This window comes from Gekko japonicus, unplaced genomic scaffold (genome assembly GCF_001447785.1).
Source record: "Gekko japonicus isolate JY-2015 unplaced genomic scaffold, Gekko_japonicus_V1.1 scaffold175, whole genome shotgun sequence".
NCBI lineage: Eukaryota > Metazoa > Chordata > Lepidosauria > Squamata > Gekkonidae > Gekko > Gekko japonicus.
In genome coordinates, this window is record NW_015166425.1 from 1,142,500 (window position 1) to 1,161,070 (window position 18,571).

General features: G+C 52.0%; 1 protein-coding gene across 1 annotated transcript in view; it reads right to left on the minus strand.

Moving 5' to 3' along the window:
- NPR1 (natriuretic peptide receptor 1) overlaps window positions 1-18,294 on the minus strand; it is a 109,910-nt gene extending 91,616 nt beyond the window's left edge. Inside the window, exon 1 of the mRNA XM_015411743.1 lies at window positions 17,605-18,294. Coding sequence (XP_015267229.1) covers window positions 17,605-18,268 — 664 coding nt within the window. The 5' untranslated portion in view covers window positions 18,269-18,294. The remainder of the gene's footprint in view (window positions 1-17,604) is intronic.
- Window positions 18,295-18,571: the final 277 nt, after the last annotated feature.

Below are 18,571 nucleotides of genomic sequence, written 5' to 3' on the forward strand. Positions count from 1 at the left end.
TGGAATGGCGATGGCGTCGGGGGCGTTGTGGAGGGCGCTGCTGCTCTCGGGGTCAGCAGGGAGCGAAGCGGAGCCGGGAGCTGCGTGATGAGCGGTTGCCGGAGAGCTGGGATGCGAAGCGGCGCGGTTCCCGGAGGTCTCAGCGTCGGGGCTCGGTGCAGTGCTCGTGTTGGCGTCCGGGTCTTTGTTCATGGGGTCGTGAATCCCACCTTCGTCGCCAGTGAAAAGTATGCAGACGGAGAGTGATTTCAGCTAAGCATACCTTTATTTAGTTCAGGACAAAGACGAAGGGACCAGCTCGCAGGCTGGTTTATATATGTTCAGAAAACCCGCCACCAAGTACACCTAAACACACCCCCTACTCCCGATAGGCTATTTACAGTAACCGGGCGACCATTGGTCTCCCGGCTGAACAGCTGGCCCTCTGATTGGGCCGGCTAGGATCCTACGGACCCATTGTCTTTGGACATGAAGCTATTGAAGAGTTGTGCCTGGCCAGCCCGGGCAAGTCCGGGCATGTCAGGCTGAATACATTACAGGTTCCAGGAAAAATAATTTGCCTGAAGAAGAATTTCTCGAAGCACGCAATTTTTGCCTGGGAGGCGTGTTGCTTTGATGCTTGCTGTCTCTCTTTTCAGGAAGCAAAACAGCCTACAACATTGGCATCGACGACTTCTGCATCTCTCATCAGTCTCCCATCAGAAAGCAAGATAGTCTACAGCAGGTATGTCCAACAGGTAGACCGTGATCTACCAGTACATCGCGGAGGGGTCAGAGGTAGATCACCGGCCCCACTTGGTCTCCTGGTTTGCTGGACAGGTGTTTGGGTATTTTTGATGATTGTTTGGTGGTAAAAAATGTTCACAGTTCTTTCTGGATCTTCGTCTCTCTGTTTTTGCTTATTTTGCTTACCAGTAAATGACAGAAGGTGCATTATAAATGGGGGGGCGCCGGTGGAACCCAACTTTAGTGGGTTAAAATCTAATTTGAAACTTTATTTTCATGGTGGTAGATCACCGGCACTTTTGGCTGGAAAAAATAGATCACTACCTCAGTAGCAGGAGCTCCTTTGCATATTAGGCCACACACCCCTAATGTAGCCAATCTTCCAAGAGCTTACAGAGCTCTTCTTACAGGAGCTACTGTAAGCTCTTGGAGGATTGGCTACATTAGGGGTGTGTTGCTTAATATGCAAATGAGTACCTGCTACAAAAAGAGCCCTGCGAGTTGGACATGCCTGGTCTACAGCATTGAAGCCTGTCTGTATATTTGTCTCTGTAGCTGTGGACTTTTCTGCAGAATATATATTGTTCTTTAGGTTTTTGTTATCAATGTATTATAATTAATAAGATACACTATGGTGTTTATTGTATATTTAAGTATATTGTTTAAACCAGGGGTGTCAAACATGCGGCCCGGAGGCTGCATGAGGCCCCCGGAGGGTTTCTATCAGGCCCGCAGTGGAACTGGCTGTCTTCTGCTGCTTCTTCCAGTTCTGCTGCTGCGGCATCATCGTAGGTTTGCAGCTTACAGATACACACCTGAACAGCATACTCAAGATTGCAACAGCACAGACATTTTGATGCAATGATTCAGAGCAAGAGGTGTCAGTTATCAGACACTGTTAAATAAACAAAATATTGCAAGAGTGCTCATGTTTTAAGCATGTTTTTTATTTTAAGTAAAAAAACCCCGTTTGTGTCCTTTATAAAGTTCATATCTCCGCTACCTGGCGTTACCTTTTATGACACTGATGACACCCGGCCCAACAAGGTCCCATTTATGCCAGATCCGGCCCTCAGAACAAATGAGTTCGACACCTCTGGTTTAAACGAATATATGAAGACAAAGTAGTATATCAGAATTGTGTGTTTTTGTTTCGACCCACGTTTGCTCAGCCTCGCTGCGTTTCCTGTGTGTTTGTTGCCCTCCTGGAGGCCGGCAACGCTACTGTTGTCTGGAGACCAGCGGTAATTCTAGGAGATCTCTGGGACCCACCTAGCAGCTAGCAACCCTCACCCTTGCTCTAAATGCAAGTGGCATTATTGGGATTCCAGCGGTTGTCTTTTCAGTCCTGAATGGGAAAGGAGGAAGCGGAGGAGGAAGGGACAGCCCCAGTAGCCACTAAAAGAAAGGGCGCCTCTGGGCAAGGAGAGATGCCTAGGAAATTGCAGGTGGAGGGGGTAGAGATGCTGGATGGAGAGAGACAGAGAGAGACAGAGACAGAGAGAGAGAGAGAGAGAGAGAGAGAGAGAGAGACAGAGAGAGAGAGAGAGAGAGAGAGAGAGAGATGTGGTTCCAGCACGCTCTCTAAACCTGTGCCTTTCCTGACCCAGTTCCCCCCCTTCTGGGAGAGGAGTGACCAGCCCCGTAGCCAGGATTTTTTAAATGTGGGGAGCCTTTAAGTAAGTTGGGGGGCACCCCGCACCCCCCCCCCAAGGGAGTGCCACAAATAAAAATTTAAAAATGGAACTCGGGGGACCTGAGCTGGACGGAGAGTTGGGGGGGGGGCCTTGATAGTGAGTCAGGGGGGCAGGCCCCGAGATGCCTCACTGTAGCGACAGGCCTGGGAGTGACCCCAAAGCATTTCTGGGGGGTTTGAAGAAAGAGGCGCACGGGCTACACGCCGCACGTTGCAGCCTCCTCCCCCTCCCTCTGCTCTGCAAGTTCAAATCCCCCCCGGGGGGGTTCCGCATCCACTTTTCTCTAGATTCCTTCCTTTCTGAATTCGAAAGGAAAGAAACAATCTCCTCCACCTCCCCCCCCCCCCAACAAAACACTGGGCCAGACGAAGATTTGAGCACCGCATCGAGCCCCAACGCCGAGACCGCCGCAAGCCACTCCGCTTCGCACCCTGCAGCTGGACACCAATTTTGAACCCCCCCAGCAAGCCACAAATTGCCCTCTCCCTCCCAGCAAGAACGGGCGCCGAGCCCGGCACACAGCGAGTGCTGACAGAGTCACACACACTTAACCTCCCTCCGCACAAAAAACAACAACACCACCTCTCTCGAAATCTAGAGTGTGCACTTTCCTCCACTTGAACCCGGGAACTTCGGCCTACGAAAATTCGGTGTCTGAGACAAACTCCACGAATGCTTTTGTTGCAATAAAGCTTGTTTGTCTTTCAGGCGACGCGCTTGGTTCCTTTTTTAATTTGCGCCTCGTCCCCTTCGAATCTCTCGTTCTCAAACTGTGCGCCGGAACACACAGGAAGGCAAACAAATTAAATCATTTAAAAGGTTCCCAGCCGGGCCCGGAGTACCAGGCCGCAAGGGAGGCTTTCCACTGTGTCTCTGCTGGATTTACTGACCTTCAGCCTCCTCTTGGGACTGAGGAATGGCTCCATGGAAAGACTCGAGAGAATTACACAGCGAGGCTGCCTGCTGTGTCTCTGTGTGATCCACTGCTACGGCCTTGTGACCTAACAATTAGCCTCTGTATAGGTGGGCAGTTTTGCTACAGTTCTGTATCAAATGTGGTTACGTAATTTACTCTCCGACATGACCTAGATGGCCCAGGGTAGCCTGATCTCATCAGATCTCAGAAGTTAAGCAGGGTCGGCCCCTGGTTAGTCCTTGGATGGGAGACCACCAAGGAATTTCAGGGTTGCTATGCAGAGGGAGGCAATGGCAAACCACCTCCATTTGTCTATTGCCTTGAAGAGGAGAAGGTTGGTTTTCTACCACGCCCTTCACTACCCAGGGCTTACAATCACCTTCTCTTCCTCTCCCCACAACAGACACCCTGTGAGATAGATGGGGCCGAGAGAGCTCTGAGAGAACAGCTTTTGAGAGAACTTGTGACTGACCCAAGGTCACCCAGCTGGCTTCATGTGGAGAAGTGGAGAATCAAACCCGGTTCCTCCCAGATTAGAGACCACCACTCTTAACCACTATACCAAGCTGGCACCCAAAAACCCTACAGGGTTGAATGCCCTACAAGGTCGCCAATTCACTCACTCGTGATGTAGAGACTCATAATCCTCTGCCTTCAAAAGAGGCATAGCCAGAACAGCGGCTCATGCAGAAACACGGGTGGGTAACCATGTCTTTTAGATCCTCTCAAAGTACACCTTACTCAATGTGAAAAGTAAAATGTGCCACAAATGCGTGTTTCGGGGGGGGGGGGGGGAGACCAGTGCTGTCCACCCTCCAAAGCAGCCATTTTCTCCAGGGGAGTTGATCTCTGTCAGCTGGAAATCAGTTGTAAAAGCGGGAGATCTCCAGGCCAGTGTTCCCTCTAAGCTGAGTCAGTGTGAGCTAACTCACAGTTCTTTAGCCTCCGGCTCACACATTTTGTCTCCGCTCAGGAAGGATGGCTCCAGAGCAAACCAATTTAAGCAGTAGCCAGATCGCTCGCTCTCGACTTTAATGCCGGCAGCTCACAAAGTAGAACTTCTGCTCGCAGGACTCCACAGCTTAGAGGGAGCATTTATTTTGTTCTGTCGGGATTTTAAACAGCATCACCCGCCTGGAGTCCTTTTTTGGAGGAAGGCGGTTTAATAGTGTCACAAACAAAAAATAAAATCAGTGAACACTCCAGAAGGATGGCTTCCAGAGCAAACGAATTTATGCAGCAGCCAAATCCCCTGCTCACAACTTTAACGCTGGTAGCTCACAAAGTGGAATTTTTGCGCACGGGACTTCACAGCTTAGAGGGAGCATTGCTCCAGGCCCCACCTGGAGGCTGGCAACTCTTGTGGTGGTAGCTGCTGCCAAAACTATGGTTTTTTAAAAAAAAAATCTGCACATCCAACTGGATCTCCAGGGCGCCAATCAGAAGCCTTGCTGCGCAAAGTTGCCGTACAGAGACTTAATAAAAAAGTTGGTACAGAATGGCAAATGAAAGAGCAGGATGAGATACAGTATAAATATGTATGGTTGAGCTATTTACAGATAGTTGACTTGTTCAATGCAGATAAGAAAAAATATGGCTTTAGAGAAGAGAAAAATGAAATTGAAACTGTCTGGGAGGGAGGAGGGGAAAAAGCCATTTCTACCATATATAAAGTTTTGTTAAAATGGTATACGGAAGATGAGACGGTGAAAGAACAAATGCTTAAATGGGCAGTAAATGTTAACACTGAGATTTCTATGGACTCTTGGGAATATCTGTGGAAGAACTCGATTAAGATTTCGACCTGTACTAATGTGAAAGAGAACTGTTATAACATGATGTACAGGTGGTATATGACACCAAAGAAAATAGCCAACATGAGTCAAAATCTTTCCAACAAGTGTTGGAAATGTAGAAAACATGAAGGTTCATTTTACCATATGTGGTGGACATGCGAAAAAGCGGTGGACTTTTGGACCAGGGTCCACAGCAAAATGCAAAAGATTCTGAAATGTTCCTTTAAGAAAGCGCCAGAAATTCTGCTCTTAGGACTTAAAATGGAAGAACTGAATATCACAAAAAGGACTCTATTTTGGTATTTGATTACAACGGCGAGACTACTCTATGCACAATGTTGGAAACAAGAAAGAATTCCAGAGAAGAATGGATACAAAAAACTTTGTTTATGGCGGAGATGGACAAAATTACAAAAAAATTGAATAACAAAGAAGATCAGGAATTCTATGAAGAGTGGAGAGACTTTAAGGTTTACCTAGAAAAGAACTGGGATGTGAAACATAACTTAATATATTTGGAACAATATTGAAGTTAGAATAGGATGTTATCTTAAGTTGTGCAGGAGTGACGAGGGGGGAAGCATTGCGGGAAGCCTGGGGGAGGGAGAGAGTAAATTGGGGATATTGGTATGGGGTTAAAACTGAAATATTAACTTGAACTGATGATATGTCAATATTTTCATGAAAATAAAATTGTGTTCAAAAAAAAAAGAAGAAGCCTTGCTGCGCAAAGACCCACCTGGCCGTACCTAATTTCTAAAGACACTTGGCAGGTGCCAGGAAATCTGTCGACAGACTCCATGGCGCCCCGTGGGCACCAGGTTGGGGACCCCTGACTTAGGCTATCAGAAGTTTGGGGATACTGCCATATGGAGATCACCCCACGGCCTGGTCACCTCTGGTGTAGGGTTGCCAGGTCTGGGTTGGAAAATAGCTGGAGATTTTGGGGGTGGATCAAGGAGAGGGCGGGGTTTAGGGAGGGGAGGGGCCTCAGCATGGTACAATGCCGCCTTAGAGTCCGCCCTTTCAAAGCAGCCATTTTTCTCCAGCGGGGCTGGATCGCTGTCAGCTGGGGATCCGTTGTAAAAGCGGGAGATCTCCAGGCCCCACCTGGAGGCTGGCAACCCTACTCTGGTGAGGAAGACCACCAGTTCTGGAATCTTTTGCCGACTGCAACAGAGCCGATCCTTCTTCCTGCCCTTCAAACTTTCAAGGTGTCACAAATGACAAATGCATTTCCTGGTTGCTGGGAAGACCGTTTCCAAGAAGTTTCTGTAGGGAAGACCGACAGAGCGCTCGGCGGCGATAAAAACCCTGGCAACCGGGCCTCCCGTTCCTCCCATGTGCACTGCGATGTGGGCCCCCTCCCAACTTGGCTGACCTCAGGACAGAAGGGAATGCTTCTGACCAGGCATATCGGGCCGTAGGAGAAAAACGATCCGCCTGTGCGAAGGAGGGGACGCGTGCAGGTACAACTGGTCACGGGCCTAAAGGGGGGAAAGCAAGAATTCCTCCTTCTACGTTAAAGATCCTCCTTTTGCATCGGTTCACTTGGCACCGAGACCGCGCATTACGAGCCAGACCCCGTGCTGAGCAGATGTGCTTGGGCCGAGGCACGGAGGAGCGACGAGAGCGGCAGGGAACGTCTCTAGCTGGGTTTCAAGCTGTCTGGGGGCAGAGGAGCCCCGCCAGGAAAAGAACGTGGCAACCCTTCGCCCAAACGGGGCCGAAGCGTCATTTGCAGGAGCGCAGAGGCCCAGGTCGGTCCCCTTCTTTAATTCGCCCTCCGCCAGGCCTCCGGCCAAGAGACATCCTGTTATTTTCCGGCTGCGTGTCCTTCCCGCACCGGCAGCCAAGGTCAAGGGACACGTTCTGTCCACTGGGCGGGGTCACGGCGTGCTTGGCCCCCCTGAGCCAGCACTTTCCTGTTTTGCTGACACGCCACCTTCTCCTCCCACTGAAGCGACTTCAGCCGGCGAAGTGGCCTACCACGCCCCCAAGCCAGCTCCAAGTCCTACCGGCCACGCTATCTACCGTTAGGCTAGCGGCAAGTGTCCACATCACCTCTGCAAGATCGGACAGTTCTCTTCGGCAACAGGTGGTGTGGTGTGGTGTGGGCGCAACGGCAGACTGGACAGCTGAACTCCCCTTGGCGGGACCCAGGTGGTCAGCTGTGTTGGTCCGAAGCCAGAGAACAAATTTAGAGACCGCGGCACCTTTAAGACCAACAAAGGTTTATTCAAGGTATGAGCTCACGCAGGGGGCAAAACCTTCAGCCTGACCAGGATAGGTCAAGATAGACTGACTCATCAGATCTCAGAAGCTAAGCAGAGTCAGCCCTGGTTAGTCGTTGGATGGGAGACCACCACAGAAGCCCAGGGTTGCTACGCAGAGGCAGGCAAGGGCAAACCAGTTCTCTTGCCTTGAAAACCTGGAAGGAGGGGTTTGCCATACGTTGGCTGTGACTTGATGCCATAGGGTTACCAGCTCTGGGTTGGGAAACAGCTGGAGGCTGGCAACACTATGGCACTTTCCGCCAGACTAGATGGACAAGATGGATCCTCACTGGCCTGATCCAGCGGGGCTCCTCTGAGGTTCTCATGAGGGGAAGGCCTCAGCCTCCGTGCCCTGTTGTTGGCCCTCCAGAGGAACTGGTTAAGGCCACAGGATGCTGGACTAGAGGGACCCTCACTGGTCTGACCCAGCAGGGCTCTTCTTATGGAGGCGGCCTTGGCCTCTCTGCCCTGTTGTTGGCCCTCCAGAGGAACTGGTTGAGGCCACTGTGTGAGACAGGAGGATGGACTGGATGGACCCTCACTGGTCTGACCCAGCAGGGCTCTTCTGAGGTTCTTATGAGGGGAAGGCCTCAGCCTCTCTGCCCTGTTGTCGGCCCTCCAGAGGAACTGGTTGAGGCCACCATGTGAGACAGGAGGCTGGACCAGATGGACCCTCACTGGTCTGAACCAGCAGGGCTCTTCTTATGTTCTTATGAGGGGAAGGCCTCGGCCTCTCTGCCCTGTTGTTGGCCCTCCAGAGGAACTGCTTGAGGCCACTGTGTGAGACAGGAGGCTGGACCAGATGGACCCTCACTGTTCTGAACCAGCAGGGCTTTTCGTATGTTCTTATGAGGGGAAGGCCTCGACCTCTCTGCCCTGTTGCTGGCCCTCCAGAGGAACTGGTTGAGGCCACTGTGTGAGACAGGAGGCTGGACCTGATGGACCCTCACTGTTCTGAACCAGCAGGGCTTTTCGTATGTTCTTATGAGGGGAAGGCCTCGACCTCTCTGCCCTGTTGCTGGCCCTCCAGAGGAACTGGTTGAGGCCACTGTGTGAGACAGGAGGCTGGACCTGATGGACCCTCACTGTTCTGAACCAGCAGGGCTTTTCGTATGTTCTTATGAGGGGAAGGCCTCGACCTCTCTGCCCTGTTGCTGGCCCTCCAGAGGAACTGGTTGAGGCCACTGTGTGAGACAGGAGGCTGGACCTGATGGACCCTCACTGTTCTGAACCAGCAGGGCTTTTCGTATGTTCTTATGAGGGGAAGGCCTCGACCTCTCTGCCCTGTTGCTGGCCCTCCAGAGGAACTGGTTGAGGCCACTGTGTGAGACAGGAGGCTGGACCTGATGGACCCTCACTGTTCTGAACCAGCAGGGCTTTTCGTATGTTCTTATGAGGGGAAGGCCTCGACCTCTCTGCCCTGTTGTTGGCCCTTCCAGAGGAACTGTTTGAGGCCACTGTGTGAGATGGGATGCTGGACTAGAGGGACCCTCACTGGTCTGGACCAGCAGGGATTCTCTTATACTGTTGTGGGAGAAAAGATTCCCCCTCTGTGTCTACTCTCTCCACCTCATACATAATCTTACAAGCCACCTTCACGGCCTCCTTGCCCCATGCCGTCTTTTTTCTGAAGTAAAAACTTTGAAACGCATTAGTCCTTTCTTGTGAAGAAAGCAATGCCTCGTACCCATCGATCCTTTTGAGACCTCATCCCTCTTTAAAGCACCACGCATGGTATAATTTATGTGTCGGAACAACGGGCACCCAAGAGTCCTGACAGCAACGACCGAGAGCTTATTCCCCGTGCCAGGAGTGGCGGCTCTACATTTTACTTGGTGGTGAGAAAGTCTGGGGAACATTCTTGATGGGATACGGAGCGGCCCCAAAAATAGCAGCCGCCAAAACAACAACAGAATCCACGCCAGGCTGAGGAGGCGATCCCAGCTGAGTGGGTGGTCATAGTGGATATATGGGGGGGGGGGAATGAACAAGGAAAGCGGGGGAAGTCCCCATGGCGGATTTCCTCTCTTTCTGCCCTGTATGGTTCCCAACGTCCAGGTAGGGTCTAGAGATCTCCTGGAATTAGAACTGATTTCCAGACTACAGAGATCAGTCCCTCTGGAGGAAATGGCTGCTTTGGAGGGTGGACTCTGTGCCATTTCACCCCACTGGCTCATTCCTTCCTGCCCTCCCTCTTATTATCTGCCAAAATTTGCAGAATCAGCATTGCTGTCAGATGGCCATCGAGCCTCTGCTTGAAAACCTCCAAAGAAGGAGAGCCCGCCACCTCCCGAGGAAGCCTATCCCACCAAGGAAGCGCTCGAACTGTCAGGACATTCTTCCTCATGTTTGGCTGAAAACTCTTCTGATATAATTTCAACCCGTCGGTTCTGGTCCGACCTTCTGGGGCAAACTCCGCACCATCCTCTATATAACGGCCCTTCAAGTGTTTATCAGGGCTCTTTTTGTAGAAAAAGGCCAGCAGGAACTCATTAGCATAATAGGCCACACCCAACAGCAGGAACTCATTAGCATATTGGGCCACACCCCTGACAGCACACTTATTAGCATACTAGGCCGCACCCCCATGTTACCAGAAGTGTGGTCATCCAGCCACACCCACTTTTTGCTTGTTATTCTGTTTACCTTGTTTGTTGTCAAAACCCAGGGCCTTTTTTGTAGCAGGAACTCCGTTGCATGTTAGGCCACACACCCCTAATGTAGCCAATCCGAATGAGTTTCTGCTGTTGGGTGTGGCCTATTATGCTAATGAGTTCCTGCTGGGCGTGGCCAACTTGGGAGCCAGCCGGAACTCCGTTCCTGTGCGTTCCTGCCCAAAAATAGCCCTGAAGATGGTTATCATATCACATAAGAACATAAGAGAAGCCAATGCTGGACCAGGCCAATGGCTTCAACACTCTGTCACACAGTGGCCAAAAATACCATCAGGAGGTCCACCAGTGGGTCCAGGACACTAGAAGCCCTCCCACTGTTGCCCCCCCCCTCCAAGCACCAAGAATACACTTGCCCCATCACTTGCCTCTCGGTCATCTCCTCTCCAGGCTAAACATCCCCAGCTCCTTCAGCCTTTCCTCATAGGACTTGGTCTTGCAGTGTTCCCTCTAAGCTGAGTTAGTGTGAGCTAGCTCACAGGGTTTTTTTTTAGCTTCCGGCTCACGCATTTTTGTCTTCGCTCAGGAAGGAAGGCTCCAGAGCAAACTAGTTTATTCAGCAGCCAAATCGCCTGCTCACCACTTTAATGCCAGTAGCTCACAAAGCGGAATTTTTGCTCACAGCACTCCAGTTTTAGGGTTGCCAGGTCTGGGTTGGGAAATACCTGGAGACTTTGGGGGGTGGATCCGGGAGAGGGCAGGGTTTGGGGAGGGGAGGGGCCTCAGCATGGCACAATGCCCCAGAGTCCACCCGTCAAAGCAGCCATTTTCTCCAGGGGAGCTGATTGTAATCCTCAGCTGGGGATCAGTTGTAAAAGCTGGCACCCCTACACAGCTTAGAGGGAGCATTGGTCCAGACCCCTCACCATCTTCGTGGCTCTCCTCTGGTCACATTCCAGCTTGTCAACATGTCATTTTATTATGCACGTTTTAATTCCTTAGCCGCCTCGGTGCCCCTTTGAGGGCAGAAAGGCGGGGGTATCGTTTTTCTTTTGTAAAATGCATTTCAAAACAGAAACAGATCCCACATTCGAAGCGAACCGACAAGAAGACTGAAACCCGTCTCCCCACTCCCCTTTGGGGATTTGCACTGGAGGGATTGTCCTCGCTTCGCTTCCGCACAATCATTAACAGACATTAATTAACACGGCTTACTGCTCCGCCAGCCCCGTTTCTGAAAACACCGTGTTCCAGGAGCGGTTGGACTTCCTCTCCTGCCCATTTCGCCTCTGCTTTACAAACCCTTCCTCCCAGCTGAGCTCTGCCAGGGGGCTATCTCCCCGTTAGCGAGGGAAGGGCAGTCTGTACGGGCTCAGAAACACGCCGGCGGCTCCCCCAACCTGGCACGTTTCAAGAGCTGACACAAAATCAGATCAACGACTGAAAGCTCTTCCATAGGCTAGTAAAGACCGGCTCTGGATTTATTGGGGAGTTGGGACCCAAAGGATATGAAAATGGCATTTGCTCGTATCCAGTGTTCCCTCTAAGCTGAGTTAGTGTGAGCTAGCTCACAGTTTTTTTAGCCTCCGGCTCACACATTTTTTGCCTTTGCTCAGGAAGGAGGGCTCCAGAGCAAAGTAATGTATGCAATAACCAAATTGCTCGCTCACAACTTTAATGCCGGTAGCTCACAAAGTAGAATTTTTGCTCACAAGGCTCCACAGCTTAGAGGGAGCATTGCTCGTATCTACTCCCCTCTTCTTTTCCTCTTCTCTTTTTATTGTCTTACTCCCTGATGAATTGTCAGGAGTCAGCTTCTTATGGGCACAGAAGTGTCCCTTTTGAGCTTCTGTTACTCTGGGAAACGTTTATATTGCACCCTTCCAGCAAGCAGCTTAAAGAAGTGTGTGCGGTTCTCTCCCTCCATTTTGGGTTGACAACATAGGATTGCCAACCTCCAGGGAAGAGGAAGAGGAGGAGGAGGAGAGAGATTGGATTTATACCCCTCCCCTCACTTGGAGTCTCAGAGCGGCTTACAAACTCCTTTCCCTTCCCCTCCCCAGCACAGACACCCTGTGAGGTAGGCGGGGCTGAGAGAGCTCTGACAGAAACCGCTTTCAAGAACACCTCTGACAGAACTGTGCCTTGCCCAAGGTCATCCAGCAGCTGCAAGTGGAGGAGTGGGGAATCAAACCCGGATTCTCCCAGATTAGAGTCTGTGCACTTAACCACGACACCAAACCGGAGGGCCAGAAAGTCTCCCAGAATCACAACTGACCTCCAGATAAACAAAGATGCAGTTCCCCTGGAGGAAATGGGTGTTTTGGTGGATGCGCTGTACGGCATTATACTCCACTGGGGTAGCTCCCTTTCCCCAAGCTCTGTCATGCCCATGATCCATCATAAAATCTCCAGGACTTTCCCAACATGGAGATGGCTACCTTACGGAGAGAGGGATTGGACAACAGGCACCCAGTAAGCTTCATGGTTGTGTAGTGATTTGAACCCTGGAAAGTGGGGGGAAGGAGGAAGAAGAAAAAGAAGAAGAGGAGGAGGAGGAGGAGGAGGAGATTGGATTTATACCCTGCCCCTACCCCTACACGAAGGAGTCTCAGAGCGGCTTACAATCTCCTTTCCCTTCCCCTCCCCACAACAGACACCCTGTGAGGTAGGTGGATCTTCCGAGGACTGCTCCTGGGAGAACAGCTCTGAGATAACTTGTGACTGACCCGAGGCCACACCAGCAGCTGCATGTGGAGGAGTGGGGGGAATCACACCTGGTTCTCCCAGATTAGAGTCCGCACTCCTAACCACGACACCAATCTGGCTCTCCCACAACATGACCCACTACCCTCTCTAGGCCACACTGGTTCTCATGGGGTGCGTTCATACATGAAGTTCCGATCCCTGGAGCAGCCAACACCAGAGTCCTCAGCCCCCCGCTTATTCCCCCCCGCAACAAAATCCCAGCTACCTTTCAAAGAAAATAGATACCGGAGCCAAGCCCTTCCTTAAACACGGCCCCTTCAGAAACCCCAAACCAATTCCAAAACCCACACCCATCCGTGGAGGTGTCTCCTCTTCCAGCCGCTATCATTCGCAGCCGGCAGTGAACACCCCTCCAAGGTCGGGACCCTTGTCGCTATTAAATCTCCCACACGCATCTCAGGAGGAGCCCTGGCCCACGCAGTTTATGGTTTGTCATCCTCTACGGTTAAATTGACTCGGGAAGATGGGGGCCCCACAGCCGTTCCCTGGGCCTTGGCAGACATCCCACCCTGGGCGGAGAATATACAAGTGGCTATAAGTAGGGATTTGACCGATCCAGATCCCCTTTCAGTTTGGTGTGAGAGCCAGTTTGGTGTAGTGGTTAAGAGCGTGGGCTCTCATCTGCGAGAACCGGGTTTGATTCCCCCACTCCTCCACATGCAGCTGCTGGTGTGACATTGGGTCAGTCGCAAGTTCTCTCAGAGCTGTTCTCTCGAGGGCAGTCCTCGAAAGGGCTCTCTCAGCCCCACCTACCTCACAGGGTGTCTGTTGTGGGGAAAGGACGGGACAGGGATTGTAAACCGCACTGAGACTCCTTCGGGTAGTCAAGGGCGGGGTGTAAATCCAATCTCTTCTTCTTTCGCTTGTTTCCACGGCTGGTTCTCAGCTTTAGAACACAAAGCAAAGTAACGTGAAGAGGCGACCGTCTTCTGAGCATGCACAGAGGGTCCTTCCCCCAAGACTGGCCAATCTCCAGGATGGGAAATTCCTGGAGATGTGGGAGGGGCAGAGCTTGGGGAGGGACCTTGACAGTCTACAGTGCCACAGTGCCTCCCCTCCAAAGCAGCCATTTTCTCCGTGGGAACTGATCTCTGACATTTGGAGATCGGTTTCGATTCCAGGGGGAACTGTGGTGGCTCAAGTGGTTAAGACGCTGAACTGCAGGCTGTGGAAGGTCGGTAGTTCAGCAGTTCGAGACCCGGGTGCCGCATGATGGAGCGAGCTCCCGTCTCTCGTTCCAGTTCCTGCCAACCTAGCAGTTCGAAAGCAAGAAATTGCAAGTAGATAAATAGGTACCACTTCGGTGGGAAGGGAACAGCGTTCCGTGCACCTTGGTGTTTAGTCATGCCGGCCACACGACCACGGAAACGTCTTCGGACAGCGCTGGCTCTTCGGCTTTGAAACGGAGATGAGCACAGCAACCTTAGAGTCGGACTCGACTGGCTTTCAAGCAAGGGAACCTTCGATTCCAGGAGGTCTCCAGACTCCACCAGGAGGTTGGTAACCTGTGACCACAGCCACCAGCACTGCCCCTGCCTATTTATTGGGGATTAGGGGGGCGGGGTTCTGACATTAGACAGCTGGTTTCCAGTCTTGGGCCTCTTCATTTTGGACATTAATCACGGGAAGGCAGATCTTTGGATGCCTGGACTTCCAAATGTGCGCACCCTGGACACCTCTGAGTCCATGACATCATCTGTCAAAACCACTCGCCCGCCTCCTCTGACCAAAGGGCAGAAGGCAATAAATTGAGATGTGTTATCAGCTAGGCATGGAAGAGACTAAGCTAGGATGCATGAAACACGCCCCACCTCCGGGGTTAAATCTAATTTCAGCGGTTCAGGTTCAGGGACGAGGTGACCCTAGGTAAACTGACAATCTCTAACCCCAGACTTCTCTAGACGTCACCCTGACCTGCCTCGCAGGGCTGCTGTTGAAAGGATGACCGCGACGACACACGTGAGTTTTGTAAAAACGTAATCTCACACCCGCTATCCGAGCCATCTTTTTCAACAAGTCTGTTAATTTTGTTTCTCAACCTCCGACACCTTGTCTGTTAAGTGGAGATTGTGACGTTGGTGTACCTAACAAGGCTGTTCTTAGGATGAGTGGAAAATACAAACATGAAGAATTATGGTCTTGGACCACAATAAACTTATCTTATCTTACAAACATGAAGTGATGTATAAAAAGGCAAAGGTTCCCCTTGCTCGGAAGGCGGTCGAACCCAACTCTAGGGATGCGGTGCTCATCCCTATTTCCAAGCCGAAGAGCCAGCGCTGTCCGAAGACTTCTCCGTGGTCATGTGGCCGGCGAGACTGGACGCCGAGCCGCACGTAACGCTGTTACCTTCCCGTACTGATTTATCTACTTGCAATTTCTTGCTTTCGAACTGGAATATTTGCCACGGGGGTCGGGGGAGGCATAAATTCTCTCTGTGTCCCTCTCCTCTACGTACACACATGCAAATTCCAGAAATTGTTCTCATTTAAAGGCAAACACATAAGTTTGATCACACATAAGCGGAACCCCCCTTCTTCTCCGTAGCGTGTACCCCCCCAGCTTCAAAATACTCCTTCGACCGTCCAGCTGCCGACACCTCCCCTCCCACGCATTTACTCAGTAAACAAATACCTCGCCAGAAACAAAAATGCCAGGCCTCAAGACATCTGGGAGGGATTCTGACTGCAGGAAGCCCCTCTTACATAATTTTAGATAAGTCGTGCACATCTGGGTATGGCTGATCAGGGGGAAAAGGCACTCTGCTTATGCTCAGACACACACTGTCTGGTGGCAGGATGGCTCAGACCTTGCGTGAAATACGGGTGTTTGAAGGTTGAAACTTAGGTTATAGGAAGTTCTGAACAAACGCAGGAGTTGGTACCCAGAATTCTCCCTCGGCCTGCCAGACCTCCGAAGGATCCACAATGTCCATACGCTAGAAGAGAACAGCTAAAGGCTCAATAGTGGTGAAAGAGCCAGTTTGGTGTAATGGTTGGGAGTGCGGACTCTAATCTGGGACAACCGGGTTTGATCCTCCACATGCAGCAGCTGCTGGTGTGGCCTTGGGTCAGTTACAAGTTCTTTCAGAGCTGTTCTCTCAGGAGCGGTTCTCAAGAGAGCTCTTTCAGCCACACCTGCCTCCCAGGGTGTCTGTTGTGGGGAGGGGAAGGAAAAGGAGATTGTAAGCCACTCTGAGACTCCCTTGAGTAGTGAAGGGCGGGATATAAATCCAATCTCTTCTTCTCCTTCACCGACTGCACCCTGCCATGTGGAACTCACTGCCACTGCAGGCAGTGACGGCTGTTGGGTTAGATTATTCGGAAGGGGGGGTTGGAGAAGAGCTCTATTCTGGCGGGTGAGCCAGGACAACTAGATGGAACCTCCATTTTCCAGCACAATGTATCTCAAAATGCCAGGTGCTGGGGACTGATCAGGGAGAATAGGGTGGTGTTGGTGCCTTCGGCCCCCGCTGATGTGATGGGAAAGTGCCGTCAAGTCACAGCTGACTTATGGCGACCCCATGGGGTTTTCGACGCAAGGGACGTTTGGAAGAGGTTTGCCCTTGCCTGCCTCTGAGTCGTGACCCTGGTATTCCTTGGAGGTCTCCCATCCAAAGACTAGCCAGGGCCGGCCCAGCTTTGCTTCTGAGATCTGACGAGTATGGGTGGCTGAGCTGGGAAAAATCAGCATGCTATGGCGTGGTTTGGGGACTGAATTGGACAGGACGGGACTTTTTGAGATGGAAAGAAAGGGGTGACGGCCAGCAGAAGATACTTTGAACAGGTAGTAAGAAGGACTACGAAGGGTTCAACTTTGCTGTTTCTAAACTGATAACGTGCCGGGGCAGAAATCTGTTTCAAATCAGCCCTTAACCCTAAAAAGTTGTCCCCACTCATCGCAGAAATGACGATGTCAGTTGTGGGCAGTGTTCCCCCTAAGCTGAGTCAGTGTGAGCTAGCTCACAGTTTTTCTAGCCTCCGGCTCGCACCTTTTTGCCTTTGCTCAGGGAGGACGGCTCCGGAGTAAACTAATTTAGGCAGCAGCCAAATCGCTCGCTCACAACTTTGATGATGGTATCTCACAAAGTCGAATTTTTGCTCACGAGAGGCTCCAACCGCTTAGAGGGAGCATCGGTTGTGGGTACCTGTTGGCAAAGGAAAGGTTTTCAGCACATGCTCAGAGATACTCTCATCGGCACATGCCCTGGCTCTGGGAAAGGACCGAGGTTTGGATGAAGACCGGGCAGTGGGGGATGGCGGTGCACAGAAGTCCCCAAGCTGGGGAGGGAGAAGGCGTATAGTCGGTTCTAAAATTCAGGGCTCGTGCCAATCCAGCGCCTAATTCAACACAGCATAGTTCCAGGATTTCCGTGGCACCTCCAAGACTAACCCAATTTATTCCAGCAGAAGCTTTTGTGAGTCAGCCTTCGCTTCCTCCGATGTTCAGCCACTAGGCAGAAGTATTTCTACTCAAAACATCCCGGCAACATCTCTCCCTCCCCCCCCAAAATCTTTCTGCTGTCTGCAACTCTGAACAGGAATACCCCTGCCTATGGGATACACGCTTTATGTGCTCTGCTTCTTAAAAGCTTCCACAAGAATAAAATTTGCAAGTCTAAGGGCTTCTGTTTTAGAAAGAAGAGCATGTGTCTGAGCATACACAGAGAGCTTTTCTCTCCCAAACCACGGCCAGCCTCTACATATCTGGGGTTAGTCGTGGCGTCAAGCCCTGCCGTTCCAAAAGACCCGTCTCTTTGTAAAAATCAAAATTTGGACAGGGAAGGGGGTAGCTGAGGGAGACTGGACTCACTCCTCGCCTTTGTTCTGATGTCCCGGATCAGCGCGCTGTAGTTGACCTCCGAAAAGGGGTTCTCCTCCACCGTTATATTAATCATGTCCGGCAGTATCACGTATAGCCCTTCCACGGCAAAGTAGCACGGCCGGTCGTCCGTCTTATTGTCCCGGTAAAGGAGAAGGGCTCGGCTGGTCCAGTTGAAGTGCTCGTGGAGGTAAACGGCGAACTCGCCCAGCTTGCCGTGGCTGGGGCCGGTGCGCGTGGTCGAGCCGTACTCGCCTTTGTCGCCGAAACCCACTGCCTCGGCCCCGGCAGTCACCAACGGGAGTTTCCAGTGCCGGGTGAAGCGGGCGATGGGGGCCGAGGTGTAGACGCAACCGGGGCCCATGAAGGCGTCCGGGTCGTAGCCCATCTTGAGGTCCACGGCCGACAGGGGGGCCACGGCGTCGGAGCAGACGCCGCGGTCGTCCTCGCTGGTGTTGAAGATAGACCACACGGTGTGGTTGGGGAGGAGGTCGGGCTGGCTGTTGATCTTCCGGATGGCCAGCTGGATGGCCGGGCCCACCCGTGGCCAGGCCCACGGGTACGTCGTGTTGTGCTGGGGCAGGACCACGGCGATGGTCAAGTTGGCCCCGGCCGCTGAGCCCAGCTGGGAGAGGGCCACGAAGAGCCACAGCATGACCTCACAGCCCACGCGTGGCCGTCCTCCCGGCCGACATGCTTGCCGCGGCCCAGACCCGTGGAGAACCACACCTCTGGCGCCTCCTTGCTGGTGCGCGGCCCTCATTCCCTGATATGTGCCCGACTGGCACTCCCACAGTTTAGGACGCCTTGGCTGAGAATCCGACCTCCTCGACGGCCTCTTTCGAAGCGGTGCCTTCTTAGCTCACCCTCCCACCCCCCCAAAAAGAACTACTCTAATTCTAGACTGCCCCTCGCAGAGAAGCACCTTTCTAAATCCACATGGCAGAGAAGCATTTTG